The sequence below is a fragment of the Oncorhynchus gorbuscha genome, linkage group LG10 (genome assembly GCF_021184085.1).
Source record: "Oncorhynchus gorbuscha isolate QuinsamMale2020 ecotype Even-year linkage group LG10, OgorEven_v1.0, whole genome shotgun sequence".
Lineage (NCBI taxonomy): Eukaryota > Metazoa > Chordata > Actinopteri > Salmoniformes > Salmonidae > Oncorhynchus > Oncorhynchus gorbuscha.
Window position 1 is genome coordinate 6,111,921 of NC_060182.1, and position 19,273 is coordinate 6,131,193.

The following is a 19,273-nucleotide window of genomic DNA, read 5'->3' on the forward strand; positions in this document are numbered from 1 at the left end:
GAGCATGCAGGTCTGGTCACCTTTTTTTTCCAGATTTGTATTGGGTTTCAGGTCAAATTAAAAAGAATCACGGACCAGTAACAATAATTAGGTACTTTCACAGTAATTCAATGTTATCTGGCAGCTGGCTTGACTATAGCTGTGTGGAAGGACTGAAGCACTCTAACCTCTGTCTATTACGAACATGAAAATATGTTGTTTCATTCAGAACACTGTGGAAGAAGTGGGAACAGCAGACAATTGTTGTAATGGATGAAAGTATTAGTAACAGAGATGGTACTATAATGTTGTAAGAGGCTTTGGTGGTACTCACAAGAGTCGTGGCACCTGCAACAGCCAGCGTACGTTGTTAGAGTAGACTTGGTGTTTGACGGCCCACTGGGCCAGCTTGTCCCATTCGTCCCTCTGTCGGCCGTAGATGGACAGACGCAGCTCCACGTTCTGGTATTTACTCTCCTCCAGGTCAGCCATCACCTCCTGACGGGGTGCAGAGGCATACAATAGTCAGCAGGGGGCACTAAAAACTAGTATAGAACATTACTACTAAAATACAACATAAAATACAATACAACATGACTACAATACAGCATTACTACAATACAGCATTACTACAATACAGCATTACTACAATACAGCATTACTACAATACAGCATTACTACAATACAACATTACTACAATACAGCATTACTACAATACAGCATTACTACAATACAACATACAAAACAACTACAAAACAGCATTACTTCATTACAGCATTACTACAATACAACATGACTACAATACAGCATTACTACAATACAGCATACAAAACAACATTACTTCAATACAGCATTACTACAATACAGCATTACTACAATACAGCATTACTACAATACAGCATTACTACAATACAGCATTACTTCAAAACAGCATTACTACAATACAACATGACTACAAAACAGCATGACTACAAAACAGCATTAATACAAAACAACATTACTTCAAAACAGCATTACTACAATACAACCAAATACAATACAACATGACTACAATACAGCATTACTACAATACAGCATTACTTCAAAACAGCATTACTACAATACCAAATACAATACAACATGACTACAATACAGCATTACTACAATACAGCATTACTTCAAAACAGCATTACTACAATACAGCATTACTACAAAACAGCATTACTACAATACAGCATTACTACAATACAACATACAAAACAGCATTACTACAATACAGCATTACTACAATACAACATTACTACAATACAACATTTCTACAATACAACATTACTACAATACAACATTACTACAATACAACATTACTACCAAGGACTCCTGATATCTCCAGTTGTGGTCTAGTACTGTCTCTTTGCTAGCTAGGTCCATCTACTTTAAGCGCTGTCTGTCTTCCCAGCAGCCTACTTGTGTTAACTGCTGACTGCTCATAACTTGCAGATGATTGTTGACACATCAACCAGACATTAATCGACAGGTTAAATTATGACTGTTGTTGTTTTGGTAATCAGTGTTCAACGGCGCTCTCGTTGTCAAACCTTCAGACCTTCGCCCGAAACAAAGACGGTTTTGCAGAGTTGTTCGAGAAGGCAAAGAGAAGGAATGCTCCGACACCACTCTCTCAGTATCTTACCTAATTATTTTCAGATTCTCTAATTTTGCTATTTTGAAGCTTTGGCATCTATGTATGTGTTTCCAGTCTAAGCTCGTTCCTCACCCTGTTGGCTGTGAAGAACCTCCCACCCTGTAGGCTGTGAAGAACCTCCCACCATGTTGTCTGTGAAGGACCTCCCACCCTGTTGGCTGTGAAGAACCTCCCACCTCCCAAATCCATGTTGGCAAAGTGCTGAAGAAAAGCCTAAAACCCCAAACCCAATGCAGGTGTGACGTGAAGAACCTCCCACCCTGTAGGCTGTGAAGAACCTCCCACCCTGTAGACTGTGAAGAACCTCCCACCCTGTAGACTGTGAAGAACCTCCCACCATGTTGGCTGTGAAGAACCTCCCACCATGTTGGCTGTGAAGAACCTCCCACCCTGTAGACTGTGAAGAACCTCCCACCATGTAGACTGTGAAGAACCTCCCACCCTGTAGACTGTGAAGAACCTCCCACCCTGTAGACTGTGAAGAACCTCCCACCCTGTAGGCTGTGAAGAACCTCCCACCCTGTAGACTGTGAAGAACCTCCCACCATGTAGACTGTGAAGAACCTCCCACCCTGTAGACTGTGAAGAACCTCCCACCCTGTAGGCTGTGAAGAACCTCCCACCCTGTAGACTGTGAAGAACCTCCCACCATGTAGACTGTGAAGAACCTCCCACCATGTTGGCTGTGAAGAACCTCCCACCATGTAGGCTGCAACCCTTCTAATTTAATGCACCCTGCGCTCACAACCCATGTTCAATTCCTGGTCTCCGGGCAGGGTTTGGAATTGCTGATCTGCGGTCAAGAACGCCAAGTTCGTCTCAGCCTATGTTGCCCTTCAGTCCCTAGACTTTTTTGGCCCTGAAGGAGACATGGACCAAGCCAAAGATGGAACATTGCTCTTTCTTCAGCTGCTCTCTCTTCATCTGACCCCACAGAGGGTTGTGGGAACAGGCCTGCATATTTCTCCTAAATGGGACATTTTTCTCTGTTCTCCTTCACTCACCTGTCCATCATTGAAATTCCATTCTGTCACAATCACTTGTCCACTCAAGATTAACATTGTTTTCATCTATCACCCACCAGGTGCCATTGGAGAGTTAATCAATGAGTTTTACACCTGGATAAACTAATTTCCTGACGATGACTCACCGCTCTTCGTACTGGTCGAGTTCAAACTCCCAACATCTGCCTTCGATGAATTTCTTTCCAACTCTCTCTTTCCCTCCTTGCCTCTTTTCACCTCTCCTTTTCCCAGTCCCCTCCCACTTTCCCAGTCCCCTCCCACTTTCCCAGTCCCCCTCCAACACACAAGGAAGGAAATACGCTTGACCTCATCTTTACTAGAGGCTGTTCTCCTACTAATCTCACTGTAACCCCCCTCCAGGTCTCTGTTCTCCTACTAATCTCACTGTAACCCCCTCCAGGTCTCTGTTCTCCTACAAATCTCACTGTAACCCCCTCCAGGTCTCTGTTCTCCTACTAATCTCACCGTAACCCCCCTCCAGGTCTCTGTTCTCCTACTAATCTCACTGTAACCCCTCCAGGTCTCTGCTCTCCTACTAATCTCACTGTAACCCCCTCCAGGTCTCTGCTCTCCTACTAATCTAACCACTCAGTCCCTACCCCCTCCAGGTCTCCCTCTCCTCCAAACCTAACCACTCAGTCCCTACCCCCTCCAGGTCTCCCTCTCAAACCTCCAAACCTAACCACTCAGTCCCTACCCCCTCCAGGTCTCCCTCTCCTCCAAACCTAACCACTCAGCCCCTACCCCCTCCAGGTCTCCCTCTCCTCCAAACCTAACCACTCAGTCCCTACCCCCTCCAGGTCTCCCTTTCCTCCAAACCTAACCACTCAGTCCCTACCCCCTCCAGGTCTCCCTCTCCTCCAAACCTAACCACTCAGTCCCTACCCCCTCCAGGTCTCCCTCTCCTCCAAACCTAACCACTCAGTCCCTACCCCTCCAGGTCTCCTTTCCCTCCAAACCTAACCACTCAGCCCCTACCCCCTCCAGGTCTCCCTTTCCTCCAAACCTAACCACTCAGCCCCTACCCCTCCAGGTCTCCCTCTCCTCCAAACCTAACCACTCAGCCCCTACCCCCTCCAGGTCTCCCTTTCCTCCAAACCTAACCACTCAGTCCCTACCCCCTCCAGGTCTCCCTCTCCTCCAAACCTAACCACTCAGTCCCTACCCCCTCCAGGTCTCCCTTTCCTCCAAACCTAACCACTCAGCCCCTACCCCCTCCAGGTCTCCCTCTCCTCCAAACCTAACCACCTACCCCCTCCAGGTCTCCCTTTCCTCCAAACCTAACCACTCAGTCCCTAACCCCTCCAGGTCTCCCTCTCCTCCAAACCTAACCACTCAGTCCCTACCCCCTCCAGGTCTCCCTTTCCTCCAAACCTAACCACTCAGCCCCTACCCAGATGGTCATGTGCCGTCAAAATCTTCTCTGTCCCACTACTCTCTCCTCTTCTAACCTATCATCTCTCCCTTCTGCTAAATCCTTCTCTGTCCTGTCTCTTGAATCTGCCTGCCTCTTCAACCCTACTCCCCTCCCTTTCCGCATCCTATGACTCGCACGGTCCCCTTTCCTCCCGGCCGGCTCGGCCCTCCCCTCTTGCTCCGTGGCTGAGTGACACATTGCGAGCTTACAGAACAGGGCTACGGGCAGCTAAGCGAAAATGGAGGAAAATTAAACTTCCTATCATCCAATCAAAACCCTCCTCTCTACCTTCTCTTCCTCTTTCTATCCTCTTCATCTTTCTATCCTCTTCCTCTTTCCTCCTCCTTTTCTTCTTTCTCGCCTCTTCCTCATTCTATCCTCTTCCTCTTTCTCTCCTCTTCCTCTTTCTATCCTCTTCCTCTTCCTATCCTCTTCCTCGTTCTATCCTCTTCCTCGTTCTATCCTCGTCCTCATTCTATCCCTACATGTCAAGCCTCTAACCCTAGGATACTCTTTTCTACCTTCTCCTCCCTCCTTAATCCTCCCCACCACGTACTCTCACTACTGGTGTCCCCGAGGGCTTAGTTCTCGGCCCTCTCCTCTTCTCTCTATACACCAAGTCACTCTGCTATGTCATATCCTCACATGGTCTCTCCTATCATTGCTATGCAGATGACACTCAACTACTTTTCTCCTTCCCCCCTTCTGACACGCAGCTGGCGACATTCATCTCTGCGTGCCTGGCAGATATCTCAGCTTGGATGTTGGCACACCAACCTCAAGCTCAAACTCAACAAGACGGAACTGCTTTTGCTCCTGGGGAAGGCCTGCCCGCTCAAAGACTTTTCCATCACGGTGGACAATGTCTCGCTCCTGTAGGTTTGTGCTCTACAACATCCGTAGATGTCATGCCTGCTCCCTCCCCCAGGCTCCACAGCATTGCACACTCCTGCCATCATCATCAGGCACACCTGACAGCCTACTGGTGGGTTAACTGCCTTGTTTAGGGGCAGAACGACATATTTTTACCTTGTCAGCTCGGGGATTCGATCCAGCAACCTTTCAGTTACTGGCCCAACGCTCTAACCACTAGGATACCTGCCGCCCCATAAGGTCTTTTGCGTGAAGAAAAGACGCCGGAAAAGGGGACGCAGATCGGGGATCCTTCTGAGAATCTGTAGGCGAGCGAGTAAACTACTAATGTCTTCCATTCTCCTTGCTAATTTACAATCATTGGAAAATAAAATTGATGACCTACTATTAAGATTATCCTACCAACGGGACATTAAAAACTGTAACATCTTATGTTTCACCGAGACGTGGCTGAACGAAGAAACAGACAATGTAGTGCTAGCGGGATTTTCCGGCAGAACAGAGACACTACCTCTGGTAGCCAATAACAGCTGGTGTCTAATATTAAAGAAGTCTCGAGGTATTGCTCGCCTGAGGTAGAGCACCTTATGATAAGCTGTAGACCACACAATCTACCAAGAGAGTTTTCATCTGTATTATTCGTAGCTGTCTATTTACCACCACATAGCGAAGCTGACACTAAGACAGCTCTCAACCAACTCTATAAGGCCATCAGCAAAGAAGAAAATGCTCAGAACCAAAACTCCTAGTGGCCGGGGACTTTAATGCAGGCAAACTTAAATCAGTTTTACCAAATTTCTACCAGCATTTCACGTGCAACCAGGGGGAAGAAAATTCTAGCACAGACTGGAATATGTCCCGGGATTCATCCAATGGCATTTAGGAATACACCACCTCAGTCCGCATCGAGTTAAAGGCTAGAGCTGCGGCTTTCAAGGAGTGGGAGACTAATCCGGACGCCTATAAGAAATCTAGCTATGCCCTCTGATGAACCATCAAACAAGCAAAGCGTCCTACTACACCGGCTCTGACGCTCGTCGGATGTGGCAGGGTTTGAAAACTATTTAACGACTACAAAGGGAAACCCAGACGCGAGCTGCCCAGTGAAGCGAGCCTACCAGACGAGATAAAAATATTTTATGCTCACTTCGAGGCAAGCAATACTGAAGCATGCACGAAAGCACCAGCTGTTCTGGATGACTTTTTTGATAACGGTCTCGGTAGACGATGTGAACAAAACCTTTAAACAGGTCAACATTCACAAAGCCGCTGGGCCAGATGGATTACCAGAACGTGTACTCAAAGCATGCGCGGACCAATAGTCAAGTTTCTTCACTGACGTTTTCAACCTCTCCCTTGACTGAGTCTGTAATACCTACATGTTTCAAGCAGACCACCATAGTCCCTGTGTCCAAGGAAGCAAAGGTAACCTGCCTAAATGATTACGGCCCCGTGGCACGGTAGCCATGAAGTGCTTTGAAAGGATGGTCATGGCTCACATCATCAGCATCCTCCCGGACACCCCAGACCCACTCCAATTAGCATACCGCCCCAACAGATCCACAGATGACACAACCTCAATCGCACTCCACACTGCCCTTTATACTGTTTTTGGTTCCATCGCGATTCTCTACTCTTCTTATGATTTGAACACTCTTTCTCTTGTGGAAACTCCCTCCAATTTGCTTACACAAATCACCAAACGCTTTTCATTTCAGATGGGGATTTGTGAAAGTTCACACATGAGGGTCGAGAATTGTGACGGAACTATTCTTTACTAGGTTAAGGTAGAGGTACAGTTGTTTACTAGGTTAAGGTAGAGGTACAGTTGTTTACTAGGTTAAGGTAGAGGTACAGTTGTTTACTAGGTTAAGGTAGAGGTACAGTTGTTTACTAGGTTAAGCTAGAGGTACTAGGTTAAGGTAGAGGTACTGTCATGTTTGTCATTCATTGTCATGTCTTGTCCCTGTGCTCCCCATGCTATTCGTTTCCCTCTGCTGGTCTTGTTTGGTTCTATCCTTCTCTCTCCCCCTCCCTCTCTCACTCTCTCGCTCTCTCTTCTCTCTGTCGTTCCGTTCCTGCTCCCAGCTGTTCCTATTCCCCTAATCATCATTTAGTCTTTCCACACCTGTTCCCGATCCTTTCCCCTGATTAGACTCCCTATTTATTCCTTTGTGATCCGTTCCTGTTCCGTCGGTTCCTTGTTTTGTATTCCATGCTGTAATTGCGTTTCGCCCTGTCCTGTCGTGTTTTGTGCCTTCTTCAGACGCTGCGTGTGAGCAGGTGTCTCAGTTGACTACGGCCTGCGCCTACCCGAAGCGACCTGCAGTCTGTGGCCGCTTCTCCAGTTGTTTTCCCCTCTACTATCTAGAGGATTTCAGTTATTCGGTTTTGAGCATTAATAAACTCTGTTTCTGTTAAATCGCGTTTGGGTCCTCCTTCACCAGCATGACAGAAGGAACCGACCGAAGAATGGACCCAGCGACTTCAGACGCTCGTTACACTGCCGTCGAGATCCAAGGAGCCATGCTCGGCAGACACGAGCAGGAATTGTCTGCTGCTCGCCATGCCGTGGAGAACCTGGCCGCTCAGGTTTCCGACCTCTCTGGACAGTTCCAGAGTCTACGTCTCGTGCCACCTGTTACTCCCTGGCCTGCCGAGCCTCCTGAACCCAGGGTTAATAACCCACCTTGCTACTCCGGGCAGCCCACTGAGTGCCGCTCCTTTCTCACGCAGTGTGAGATTGTGTTCTCTCTCCAACCCCACACATACTCTAGAGAGAGAGCTCGGGTTGCTTTCGTCATTTCACTCCTTACTGGCCGGGCTCGAGAATGGGGCACAGCTATCTGGGAGGCAAGGGCTGATTGCTCTAACAGATTCCAGAACTTTAAAGAGGAGATGATTCGGGTTTTTGACCGTTCAGTTTTTGGTGAGGAGGCTTCTAGGGCCCTGGCTTCCTTATGCCAAGGTGAACGGTCCATAACGGATTATTCCATTGAGTTTCGCACTCTTGCTGCCTCTAGTGAGTGGAACGAGCCGGCGCTGCTCGCTCGTTTTCTGGAGGGACTCCACGCAGTGGTTAAGGATGAGATTCTCTCCCGGGAGGTTCCTTCAGATGTGGACTCCTTGATTGCTCTCGCCATCCGCATAGAACGACGGGTAGATCTTCGTCACCGGGCTCGTGGAAGAGAGCTCGCATCAACGGTGTTTCCCTGCTCCGCATCGCAACCATCTCCCTCTGGCTTTGAGACTGAGCCCATGCAGCTGGGAGGGATTCGCATCTCGAATAAGGAGAGGGAACAGAGGATCACCAACCGCCTGTGCCTCTATTGCGGAGTTGCTGGACATTTTGTTATTTCATGTCCAGTAAGAGGCCAGAGCCCATCAGTAAGCGGAGGGCTACTGGTGAGCGCTACTACTCAGGTCCCTTCATCTAGATCTTGTACTACTATGTCGGTCCATCTACGCTGGACCGGTTCGGGTGCTACATGCAGTGCTTTGATTGACTCTGGGGCTGAGGGTTGTTTCATGGACGAAGCATGGGCTCGGAAACATAACATTCCTTTCAGACCGTTAGACAGGCCTACGCCCATGTTTGCCTTAGATGGTAGTCATCTTCCCAGTATCAAATTTGAGACACTACCTTTAACTCTCACAGTATCTGGTAACCACAGTGAGACTATGTCTTTTTTGATTTTCCGTTCACCGTTTACACCTGTTGTTTTGGGTCACCCCTGGCTTGTATGTCATAATCCTTCTATTAATTGGTCTAGTAATTCTATCCTATCCTGGAACGTTTCTTGTCATGTGAAGTGTTTAATGTCTGCCATCCCTCCCATTTCTTCTGTCCCTACTTCTCAGGAGGAACCTGGCGATTTGACAGGAGTGCCGGAGGAATATCATGATCTGCGCACGGTCTTCAGTCGGTCCCGAGCCAACTCCCTTCCTCCTCACCGGTCGTATGATTGTAGTATTGATCTCCTTCCGGGGACCACTCCTCCTCGAGGTAGACTATACTCTCTGTCGGCTCCCGAACGTAAGGCTCTCGAGGATTATTTGTCTGTGTCTCTTGACGCCGGTACCATAGTGCCTTCTTCCTCTCCGGCCGGGGCGGGGTTCTTTTTGTTAAGAAGAAGGACGGTACTCTGCGCCCTGCGTGGATTATCGAGGGCTGAATGACATAACGGTTAAGAATCGTTATCCGCTTCCCCTTATGTCATCAGCCTTCGAGATTCTGCAGGGAGCCAGGTGCTTTACTAAGTTGGACCTTCGTAACGCTTACCATCTCGTGCGCATCAGAGAGGGGGACGAGTGGAAAACGGCGTTTAATACTCCGTTAGGGCATTTTGAGTACCGGGTTCTGCCGTTCGGTCTCGCCAATGCGCCAGCTGTTTTTCAGGCATTAGTTAATGATGTTCTGAGAGACATGCTGAACATTTTTGTTTTTGTCTATCTTGACGATATCCTGATTTTTTCTCCGTCACTCGAGATTCATGTTCAGCACGTTCGACGTGTTCTACAGCGCCTTTTAGAGAATTGTCTCTACGTAAAGGCTGAGAAGTGCTCTTTTCATGTCTCCTCCGTTACTTTTCTCGGTTCCGTTATTTCCGCTGAAGGCATTCAGATGGATTCCGCTAAGGTCCAAGCTGTCAGTGATTGGCCCGTTCCAAGGTCACGTGTCGAGTTGCAGCGCTTCTTAGGTTTCGCTAATTTCTATCGGCGTTTCATTCGTAATTTCGGTCAAGTTGCTGCCCCTCTCACAGCTCTTACTTCTGTCAAGACGTGTTTTAAGTGGTCCGGTTCCGCCCAGGGAGCTTTTGATCTTCTAAAAGAACGTTTTACGTCCGCTCCTATCCTCGTTACTCCTGACGTCACTAGACAATTCATTGTCGAGGTTGACGCTTCAGAGGTAGGCGTGGGAGCCATTCTATCCCAGCGCTCCCAGTCTGACGATAAGGTTCATCCTTGCGCTTATTTTTCTCATCGCCTGTCGCCATCTGAGCGCAACTATGATGTGGGTAACCGTGAACTGCTCGCCATCCGCTTAGCCCTAGGCGAATGGCGACAGTGGTTGGAGGGGGCGACCGTTCCTTTTGTCGTTTGGACAGACCATAAGAACCTTGAGTACATCCGTTCTGCCAAACGACTTAATGCCCGTCAAGCTCGTTGGGCGTTGTTTTTCGCTCGTTTCGAGTTTGTGATTTCTTACCGTCCGGGTAGCAAGAACACCAAGCCTGATGCCTTATCCCGTCTGTTTAGTTCTTCTGTGGCTTCTACTGATCCCGAGGGGATTCTTCCTTATGGGCGTGTTGTCGGGTTAACAGTCTGGGGAATTGAAAGACAGGTTAAGCAAGCACTCACGCACACTGCGTCGCCGCGCGCTTGTCCTAGTAACCTCCTTTTCGTCCCTGTTTCCACTCGTCTGGCTGTTCTTCAGTGGGCTCACTCTGCCAAGTTAGCGGGTCATCCCGGTGTTCGAGGCACTCTTGCGTCTATTCGCCAGCGCTTTTGGTGGCCGACTCAGGAGCGTGACACGCGCCGTTTCGTGGCTGCCTGTTCGGACTGCGCGCAGACTAAGTCGGGTAACTCTCCTCCTGCCGGTCGTCTCAGACCGCTCCCCATTCCTTCTCGACCATGGTCTCACATTGCCTTAGACTTCATTACCGGTCTGCCTTTGTCTGCGGGGAAGACTGTGATTCTGACGGTTGTCGATAGGTTCTCTAAGGCGGCACATTTCATTCCCCTCGCTAAACTTCCTTCCGCTAAGGAGACGGCACAAATCATTATTGAGAATGTATTCAGAATTCATGGCCTCCCGTTAGACGCCGTTTCAGACAGAGGTCCGCAATTCACGTCACAGTTTTGGAGGGAGTTCTGTCGTTTGATTGGTGCGTCCGTCAGTCTCTCTTCCGGGTTTCATCCCCAGTCTAACGGTCAAGCAGAGAGGGCCAATCAGACGATTGGTCGCATACTACGCAGCCTTTCTTTCAGGAACCCTGCGTCTTGGGCAGAACAGCTCCCCTGGGCAGAATACGCTCACAATTCGCTTCCTTCGTCTGCTACCGGGTTATCTCCGTTTCAGAGTAGTCTGGGTTACCAGCCTCCTCTGTTCTCATCCCAGCTTGCCGAGTCCAGCGTTCCCTCCGCTCAAGCGTTTGTCCAACGTTGTGAGCGCACCTGGAGGAGGGTGAGGTCTGCACTTTGCCGTTACAGGGCACAGACGGTGAGAGCCGCCAATAAACGCAGGATTAAGAGTCCAAGGTATTGTTGCGGCCAGAGAGTGTGGCTTTCCACTCGCAACCTTCCTCTTACGACAGCTTCTCGTAAGTTGACTCCGCGGTTCATTGGTCCGTTCCGTGTCTCCCAGGTCGTCAATCCTGTCGCTGTGCGACTGCTTCTTCCGCGACATCTTCGTCGCGTCCATCCTGTCTTCCATGTCTCCTGTGTTAAGCCCTTTCTTCGCACCCCGTTCGTCTTCCCTCCCCCCTCCCGTCCTTGTCGAGAGCGCACCTATTTACAAGGTACATAAGATTATGGACATGCGTTCTCGGGGACGGGGTCACCAATACCTAGTGGATTGGGAGGGTTACGGTCCTGAGGAGAGGAGTTGGGTTCCGTCTCGGGACGTGCTGGACCGTTCGCTCATCGATGATTTCCTCCGTTGCCGCCAGGATTCCTCCTCGAGTGCGCCAGGAGGCGCCTCGGTGAGTGGGGGGTACTGTCATGTTTGTCATTCATTGTCATGTCTTGTCCCTGTGCTCCCCATGCTATTCGTTTCCCTCTGCTGGTCTTGTTTGGTTCTATCCTTCTCTCTCCCCCTCCCTCTCTCACTCTCTCGCTCTCTCTTCTCTCTGTCGTTCCGTTCCTGCTCCCAGCTGTTCCTATTCCCCTAATCATCATTTAGTCTTTCCACACCTGTTCCCGATCCTTTCCCCTGATTAGACTCCCTATTTATTCCTTTGTGATCCGTTCCTGTTCCGTCGGTTCCTTGTTTTGTATTCCATGCTGTAATTGCGTTTCGCCCTGTCCTGTCGTGTTTTTTGCCGTGATTGTGTATCACCCTGTCCTGTCGTGTTTTGTGCCTTCTTCAGACGCTGCGTGTGAGCAGGTGTCTCAGTTGACTACGGCCTGCGCCTACCCGAAGCGACCTGCAGTCTGTGGCCGCTTCTCCAGTTGTTTTCCCCTCTACTATCTAGAGGATTTCAGTTATTCGGTTTTGAGCATTAATAAACTCTGTTTCTGTTAAATCGCGTTTGGGTCCTCCTTCACCAGCATGACAGGTACAGTTGTTTACTAGGTTAAGGTAGAGGTACAGTTGTTTACTAGGTTAAGGTAGAGGTACAGTTGTTTACTAGGTTAAGGTAGAGGGCATGTACAGTATGCTGATTATACCTTGATGATGTGTCCGAAGTATTTCCCTTCTACATGGTTGTCTGTCTTGATGAAGATCTCTCTCAGGATGGACTCGCCGATGGGGTTGTATTTGGCGTTGAACTTGTCAAAGCGGTGGAAAGTGTTGCGGTCCTGTGAGGAGAAAGGGGACAGTTCTCAGTCAATGTCTCACTTTTTTGACGTCGCTGCCAAACTGTCACGTCAGAGTCATCTGTCTTTAAAGTACAATTGTCAATCAAAAAAATATATAAAAAATTGAACGACTGTTAATCCATCCTTTTCCTGAGATCTCTTCATTGACCTTCCTGTCTCCTCTATGTTTCCTCTCTTAATATAGGAACCAAAACCAATATAGTATAAACAGAGAGGATGAAGGAGAGGTAGCTACACAAGACTATCGACATGCACCCTCTTCTTCTCCCTCCTTCTTCCTCTCCCTCTCCCTCCTTCTTCCTCCTTCTCCCTCTCACTCCTTCTTCCTCCTTCTCCCTCTCCTTCTCCCTCCTTCTCCCTCTCCCTCTCCCTCTCCCTCTCTCCCCTCTCCCTCTCCCTCTCCCTCTCCCTCTCCCTCTCCCTCTCCTTCTCCCTCTCCTTCTCCTTCTCCTTCTCCTTCTCCTTCTCCTTCTCCTTCTCCCTCTCCCTCTCCCTCTCCCTCTCGCTCACCCTCTCCCTCTCCTTTACCCTCTCCCTCTCCTTCTCCCTCTCCTTCTCCTTCTCCCTCTCCCTCTCCTTTACCCTCTCCCTCTCCTTCTCCCTCTCCTTCTCCTTCTCCCTCTCCCTCTCCTTCTCCTTCTCCTTCTCCCTCTCCCTCTCCCTCTCCCTCTCCCTCTCCCTCTCCCTCTCCCTCTCCCTCTCCAGCACTACTCACAGCGTGCATGTCCAGTGTATCCACACTGAGGTCGAAGGCTGTGAGGTTCATGGTTTGGAACACCTCCATGAGCGTCTGTCCCTTGCCTCTCTCCACATGGACGATCTCCCCTGGATACTTCTTCATGGCCCTCTTGATGAACCTCAGCAGGTGTTTCTGGTTCATACAGGACGAGGCGTGGATGTGGGTGTCCACCTGGGTGTGCAACAAGGAACCAGACACAGACACAGATGAAGCTGTTATGTGGCACTTTATCAATCAAAATTAAGATAGAATATTCTATGTATGTTTTTCATTTAACTAGTCAGTTAAAAGGGCGGCAGGGTAGCCTAGTGTTGGACTAGTAACCGGAAGGTTGCAAGTTCAAATCCCCTGAGCTGACAAGGTACAAATCTGTCGTTCTGCCCCTGAACAGGCAGTTCACCCACTGTTCCTAGGCTGTCATTGTAAATAAGAATTTGTTCTTAACTGACTTGCCTGGTTAAATAGTCATTCTTATTTACGATGTTGGCCTAGTGTCAGACCGAACCTCTGTCATGAGGCTCAAGAAATACGCAACATTTCGAGGGCATCGGCCTGAGCATGCATCTGTGCATATTTGAAAATCTTGGTCACATAATGAGCAGTTATTTAGGGTGCAAGATGATATGTAGATCACTGATTTTGCGTAGCGGTATAGACAGTAGAGGACAGTATAGCTCTCACTGGTCCTCTCCAACACACTAATTGAGGACTCACCTTGCGTATGTTATAGAAATCTCTGTGAGGAACTTTCTTCTGAGCTGCCAGTTCCTTCATCTCATTCAGCAGGATGTGCATCTGGAACTTAGAACTCAGGTACTGTAAGCGACGGTAACAGAACGACTTCCTGTGAAGGCAGGAAGTGAACACGGACACACCGTCAGGAGTAACTGACAGACGACAGATGGTTCTGTCTTCATGATGTTCTGTATCTGGAGAAGATTTGTTTCTTGACAGAATGGCCATTACAGAAACCTTAGGTTTGGTTCAATCTGTAGCACGAATTTAAATGTAAAGTTAACTTGCAATAGAGCCGACATATGCCGTGTCTACCGTAAATACAGTCTCTTCTAATGCGGGAACATTGCCTTTAAATATCTGTCACGCTGCAGCGCAAGTCTTCAGCGCTACGGATTGAATCAACACTACCACATGTACACCATCAGAGGTACGTTAACTCACACGGGTCCGTTGATGATGAGGGCCGTCATGACGTTCATATCAGCGATGTACTCCGATAGGTCTGGGTAGGGCAGCTCCAACTCTGTAGACCTGACATGGCAGTACACAGGCCTTTAACACCGTCTCAATAGCATACAGCCGGCAAACTTAAAGGCACTGTCACAAATAGTATTTTCATAATGATGAACTCATAACAACCTACGATGTACGGTTGCTGGGCATTTGCATGTTTATAACCACGGTAACAATTCATCTAAAGCCAATAGGTATATTGCTTGACAACTTGTTATAAGCACGTATGAGCCTTTACAAGGTGCTATAATAAGTCTAACATTATGATATGTTGAGAGTTAATTGATGCGTCTCACGTGTCCATGCTGTCCTTCTTTGTGTAGATGTGGACGACACCGTTTACCATCTTGCAGCCGTAGCCTATATCAGGAGGCATACAGGCGGGGTCCTGGTTCTCATAGGGGTGTGTGGCGGAGACAGGAGGATGGACCGTCTGGTCTAAGTCTAGAATACAATATAGTACAATAGAATAGAATATAGTACAATAGAATAGAATATAGTACAATAGAATGGAATATAGTACAGTAGAATAGAATATAGTACAATAGAATAGAATCAAATAGAATAGAATCAAATAGAATAGAATCAAATAGAACGTTAATCAAGTTTGTGTCCGTCAGACACAGACATTCTATATACCCAAACATTTGGGATGAAATGGGATTGCACAGAGCCAAACTAAACACGTATTTTCACGCTGAATTTCAGTGATGAAATCCTACACTGTTCCTACACTGAGTGATAGTCTGTTCTAGCAGGAGGCAGAGGGGGAATGGCACATGTGAAACCACCTCTTCATCTGTAGCTGGCTTGCTTTACCTACCACCTGTTAGTGTATGCATGCAGGTAGATAGGTAGGTAAGTAGGTATTAATTTTATATATATTTTTAACCTTTATTTAACTAGGCAAGTCAGTTAAAACCTCTTAAGGATCTCTACAGATCGGTGTCCCAAGCCTCTTGATGGTTGAGCAAATGTGCGCTAATGTGATTAGCATGACGTAGTAAGTAACAAGAACATTTCCCAGGACATAGACATATCTGATTTGGGCAGAAAGCTACATTTTTTTGTTAATCTAACTGCACTGTCCAATTCACAGTAGCTATTACAGTGAAGGAATACCATGCTATTGTTTGAGGAGAGTGCACAATTCTGAACTTGAAAATGTATGAATAAAACAATTAGGCACATTTGGGCAGTCTTCATACAACATTTTGTATAGATATGCAAATGCATATTGCACATGCACTGCTGCCATCTAGTGGCCAAAGTGTAAATTGCGCCTGGGCTAGAATAATTCATTATGGTCTTTCTCTTGCATTTCAATGATGATAGTACAAAATTCCAACACAAAACGCATGTATTTTTCTTTGTATTGTCTTCTACCAGATCTAATGTGTTATATTCTCCTACAGTATTTTCACATTTACACAAACTTCAAAGTGTTTCCTTTCAAAATGGTATCAAGAATATGCATATCCTTACTTCAGGGCCTGAGCTACAGGCAGTTAGATTTGGGTATGTCATTTTAGGTGATAATTGAAAAGAAGGGGCGGATCCTTAAGAGGTTTTTCAGAACTAATTATTATTTACAATGAAGGCCTACCCCGGCCAAACCCAGACGATGCTAGGCCAATTGTGCGCCACCCTATGGGACTCCCAATCAGGCTGGATGTGATGCATTCTGGATGTATGCAGGTAGGTAGGTAGGTAGGTAGGTAGGTAGGTAGGTAGGTAGGTAGGTGGGTAGGTAGGCAGGCAGGCAGGTAGGTAGGTAGGTAGGTAGGTAGGTAGGTAGGTAGGTAGGCAGGTAGGTAGGTAGGTAGGCAGGTAGGTAGGTAGGTAGGTAGGTAGGTATGTATGTAGGTATGGAGGTATGGAGGTAGGTAGGGAGGTAGGTAGGTAGGTAGATAGGTATGTAGGTAGGTATGGAGGTAGGTAGGTAGGTAGGTAGGTAGGTAGGTAGGTAGGTAGGTAGGTAGGTAGGTAGGTATGTAGGTAGGTATGTTTGTAAGTATGTAGGTAGGTAGGTAGGTAGGTAGGTAGGTAGGTAGGTAGGTATGTTTGTAAGTATGTAGGTAGGTAGGTAGGTAGGTAGGTAGGTAGGTAGGTAGGTAGGTAGGTAGGTAGGTAGGTAGGTATGTATGTATGTTTGTAAGTATGTAGGTAGGTAGGTAGGTATGTTTGTAAGTATGTATGTATGTAGGTAGGTAGGTAGGTAGGTAGGTAGGTAGGTAGGTAGGTAGGTATGTTTGTAAGTATGTAGGTAGGTAGGTGTGTACGTATGTATGTAGGTATTTATGTATGTGTGTGTACTCTACCTGCAGTAACAGAAGTCTCAGGTATCTCCTCATAGATACCCATATCTAGAGGTCTGTCACTGAGCTCCTCCAGGTAGCTGGCTGTGGTCCGACAGAAGCTCTGCATGGACAGGCCGATGTACTTCTCCCTGATGAACAAGGCCTTCACTACACACTTAGCAGCATCCAGCAGGTCTGTGAAGGGAACCTGGAGAGAAGGGGGCGAGGAGAGAGGGCACAAGTTAGTTCTGCCAGTCCTACTTCTAGCCTCCTACTTCCGGAGAGGAAACAGGTAACATGTGTTGACTGTGGTTGAAAGCGGGTAATGGCTGTTTGGGGGATATTTCTGTGACCTACCCCACATTTCTCCTCTCCAGAGATGGAGACCCGCTGGTACTCCTTCTCTCCTTCCCGCTCCATCTCCTTGGGATACAGGTCCATGAATGCCTGGCTCTGCTCCTTCAGGTATCTAACACACCATAATAATGTTTTATTCTATAACGTTTGTTCTATTCTACTGAGACATTTATTTGTTCTTATCTTTTATTGTTTCTTATTGTTGTTTCATTGTCCAGACGGAATCTGCAAGTAAGCGTTTCATTGGACGGTGTATATCATGTGATTCCTAAAACCTATAGATACAGTGGGGCAAAAAAAAATATTTAGTCAGCCACCATTTGTGCAAGTTCTCCCACTTAAAAAGATGAGAGAGGCCTGTAATTTTCATCATCGGTACACTTCAACTATGACAGACAAAATGAGAAAAAAAATCCAGAAAATCACACTGTAGGATTTTTAATGAATTTATTTGCAAATTATGGTGGAAAATAAGTATTTGGTCACCTACAAACAAGCAAGATTTCTGGCTCTCACAGACCTGTAACTTCTTCTTTAAGAGGCTCCTCTGTACTCCACTCGTTACCTGTATTAATGGCACCTGTTTTAACTTGTTATCAGTATAAAAGACACCTGTCCACAACCTCAAACAGTCACACTCCAAACTCCACTATGGCCAAGACCAAAGAACTGTCAAAGGACACCAGAAACAAAATTGTAGACCTGCACCAGGCTGGGAAGACTGAATCTGCAATAGGTAAGCAGCTTGGTTTGAAGAAATCAACTGTGGGAGCAATTATAAGGAAATGGAAGACATAGAAGACCACTGATAATATCCCTCGATCTGGGGCTCCACGCAAGATCTCACCCTGTGGGGTCAAAATGATCACAAGAACGGTGAGCAAAAATCCAAGAACTACACGTGGGGACCTAGTGAATGACCTGCAGATAGCTGGGACCAAAGTAACAAAGCCTACCATCAGTAACACACTACGCCGCCAGGGACTCAAATCCTGCAGTGCCAGACGTGTCCCCCTGCTTCAGCCAGTACATGTCCAGGCCCGTCTGAAGTTTGCTAGAGAGCAGTTGGATGATCCAGCAGGAGATTGGGAGAATGTCAGATGGTCAGATGAAACCAAAATATAACTTTTTGGTAAAAACTAAACTCGTCGTGTTTGGAGGACAAAGAATGCTGAGTTGCATCCAAAGAACACTATACCTACTGTGAAGCATGGGGGTGGAAACATCATGCTTTGGGGCTGTTTTTCTGCAAAGGGACCAGGACGACTGATCCGTGTAAAGGAAAGAATGAATGGGGCCATGTATCGTGAGATTTTGAGTGAAAACCTCATTCCATCAGCAAGTGCATTGAAGATGAAACGTGGCTGGGTCTTTCAGCATGACAATGATCCCAAACACACCGCCCGGGCAACAAAGGAGTGGCTTCGTAAGAAGTATTTCAAGGTCCTGGAGTGGCCTAGCCAGTCTCCAGATCTCAACCCCATAGAAAATCTTTGGAGGGAGTTGAAAGTCCGTGTTGCCCAGCAACAGCCCCAAAACATCACTGCTCTAGAGGAGATCTGCATGGAGGAATGGGCCAAAATACAAGCAACAGTGTGTGAAAAACCTTGTGAAGACTTACAGAAAACATTTGACCTCTGTCATTGCCAACAAAGGGTACATAACAAAGTATTGAGATAAACTTTTGTTATTGACCAAATACTTATTTTCCACCATAATTTGCAAATAAAAAAATAAAAATATCCTACAATGTGATTTTCTGGATTTTTTGTCTCATTTTGTCTGTCATCGTTGAAGTGTACCTATGATGAAAATTACAGGCCTCTCTCATCTTTTTAAGTGGGAGAACTTGCACAATTGGTGGCTGACTAAATACTTTTTTTTGAGCCAATGTATCCTTACTGCTTTCAGGGTCAGTAGCTAGCAGAGCTAATGTGAGTATCCTTACTGTTCTCACTCTAGGTCAGTAGCTAGCAGAACTAATGTGAGTCTCCTTACTGTACTCACTCTAGGTCAGTAGCTAGCAGAGCTAATGTGAGTATCCTTACTGTTCTCACTCTAGGTCAGTAGCTAGCAGAGCTAATGTGAGTCTCCTTACTGTTCTCA

The 19,273-nt window shown here is 47.2% G+C and overlaps 1 protein-coding gene across 1 annotated transcript in view; it reads right to left on the bottom strand.

Annotated features, from left to right (window-relative positions):
* The window catches only part of LOC124045472 (AMP deaminase 2-like), a 64,623-nt gene that overhangs the window by 4,610 nt on the left and 40,740 nt on the right, over positions 1–19,273 (bottom strand). Inside the window, exons 5-12 of the mRNA XM_046364781.1 lie at positions 17,168–17,279; positions 16,832–17,018; positions 14,807–14,954; positions 14,439–14,528; positions 13,974–14,103; positions 13,236–13,430; positions 12,368–12,499; positions 314–477 (exon numbers count right to left, since the gene is read on the bottom strand). Coding sequence (XP_046220737.1) covers positions 314–477; positions 12,368–12,499; positions 13,236–13,430; positions 13,974–14,103; positions 14,439–14,528; positions 14,807–14,954; positions 16,832–17,018; positions 17,168–17,279 — 1,158 coding nt within the window. The remainder of the gene's footprint in view (positions 1–313; positions 478–12,367; positions 12,500–13,235; positions 13,431–13,973; positions 14,104–14,438; positions 14,529–14,806; positions 14,955–16,831; positions 17,019–17,167; positions 17,280–19,273) is intronic.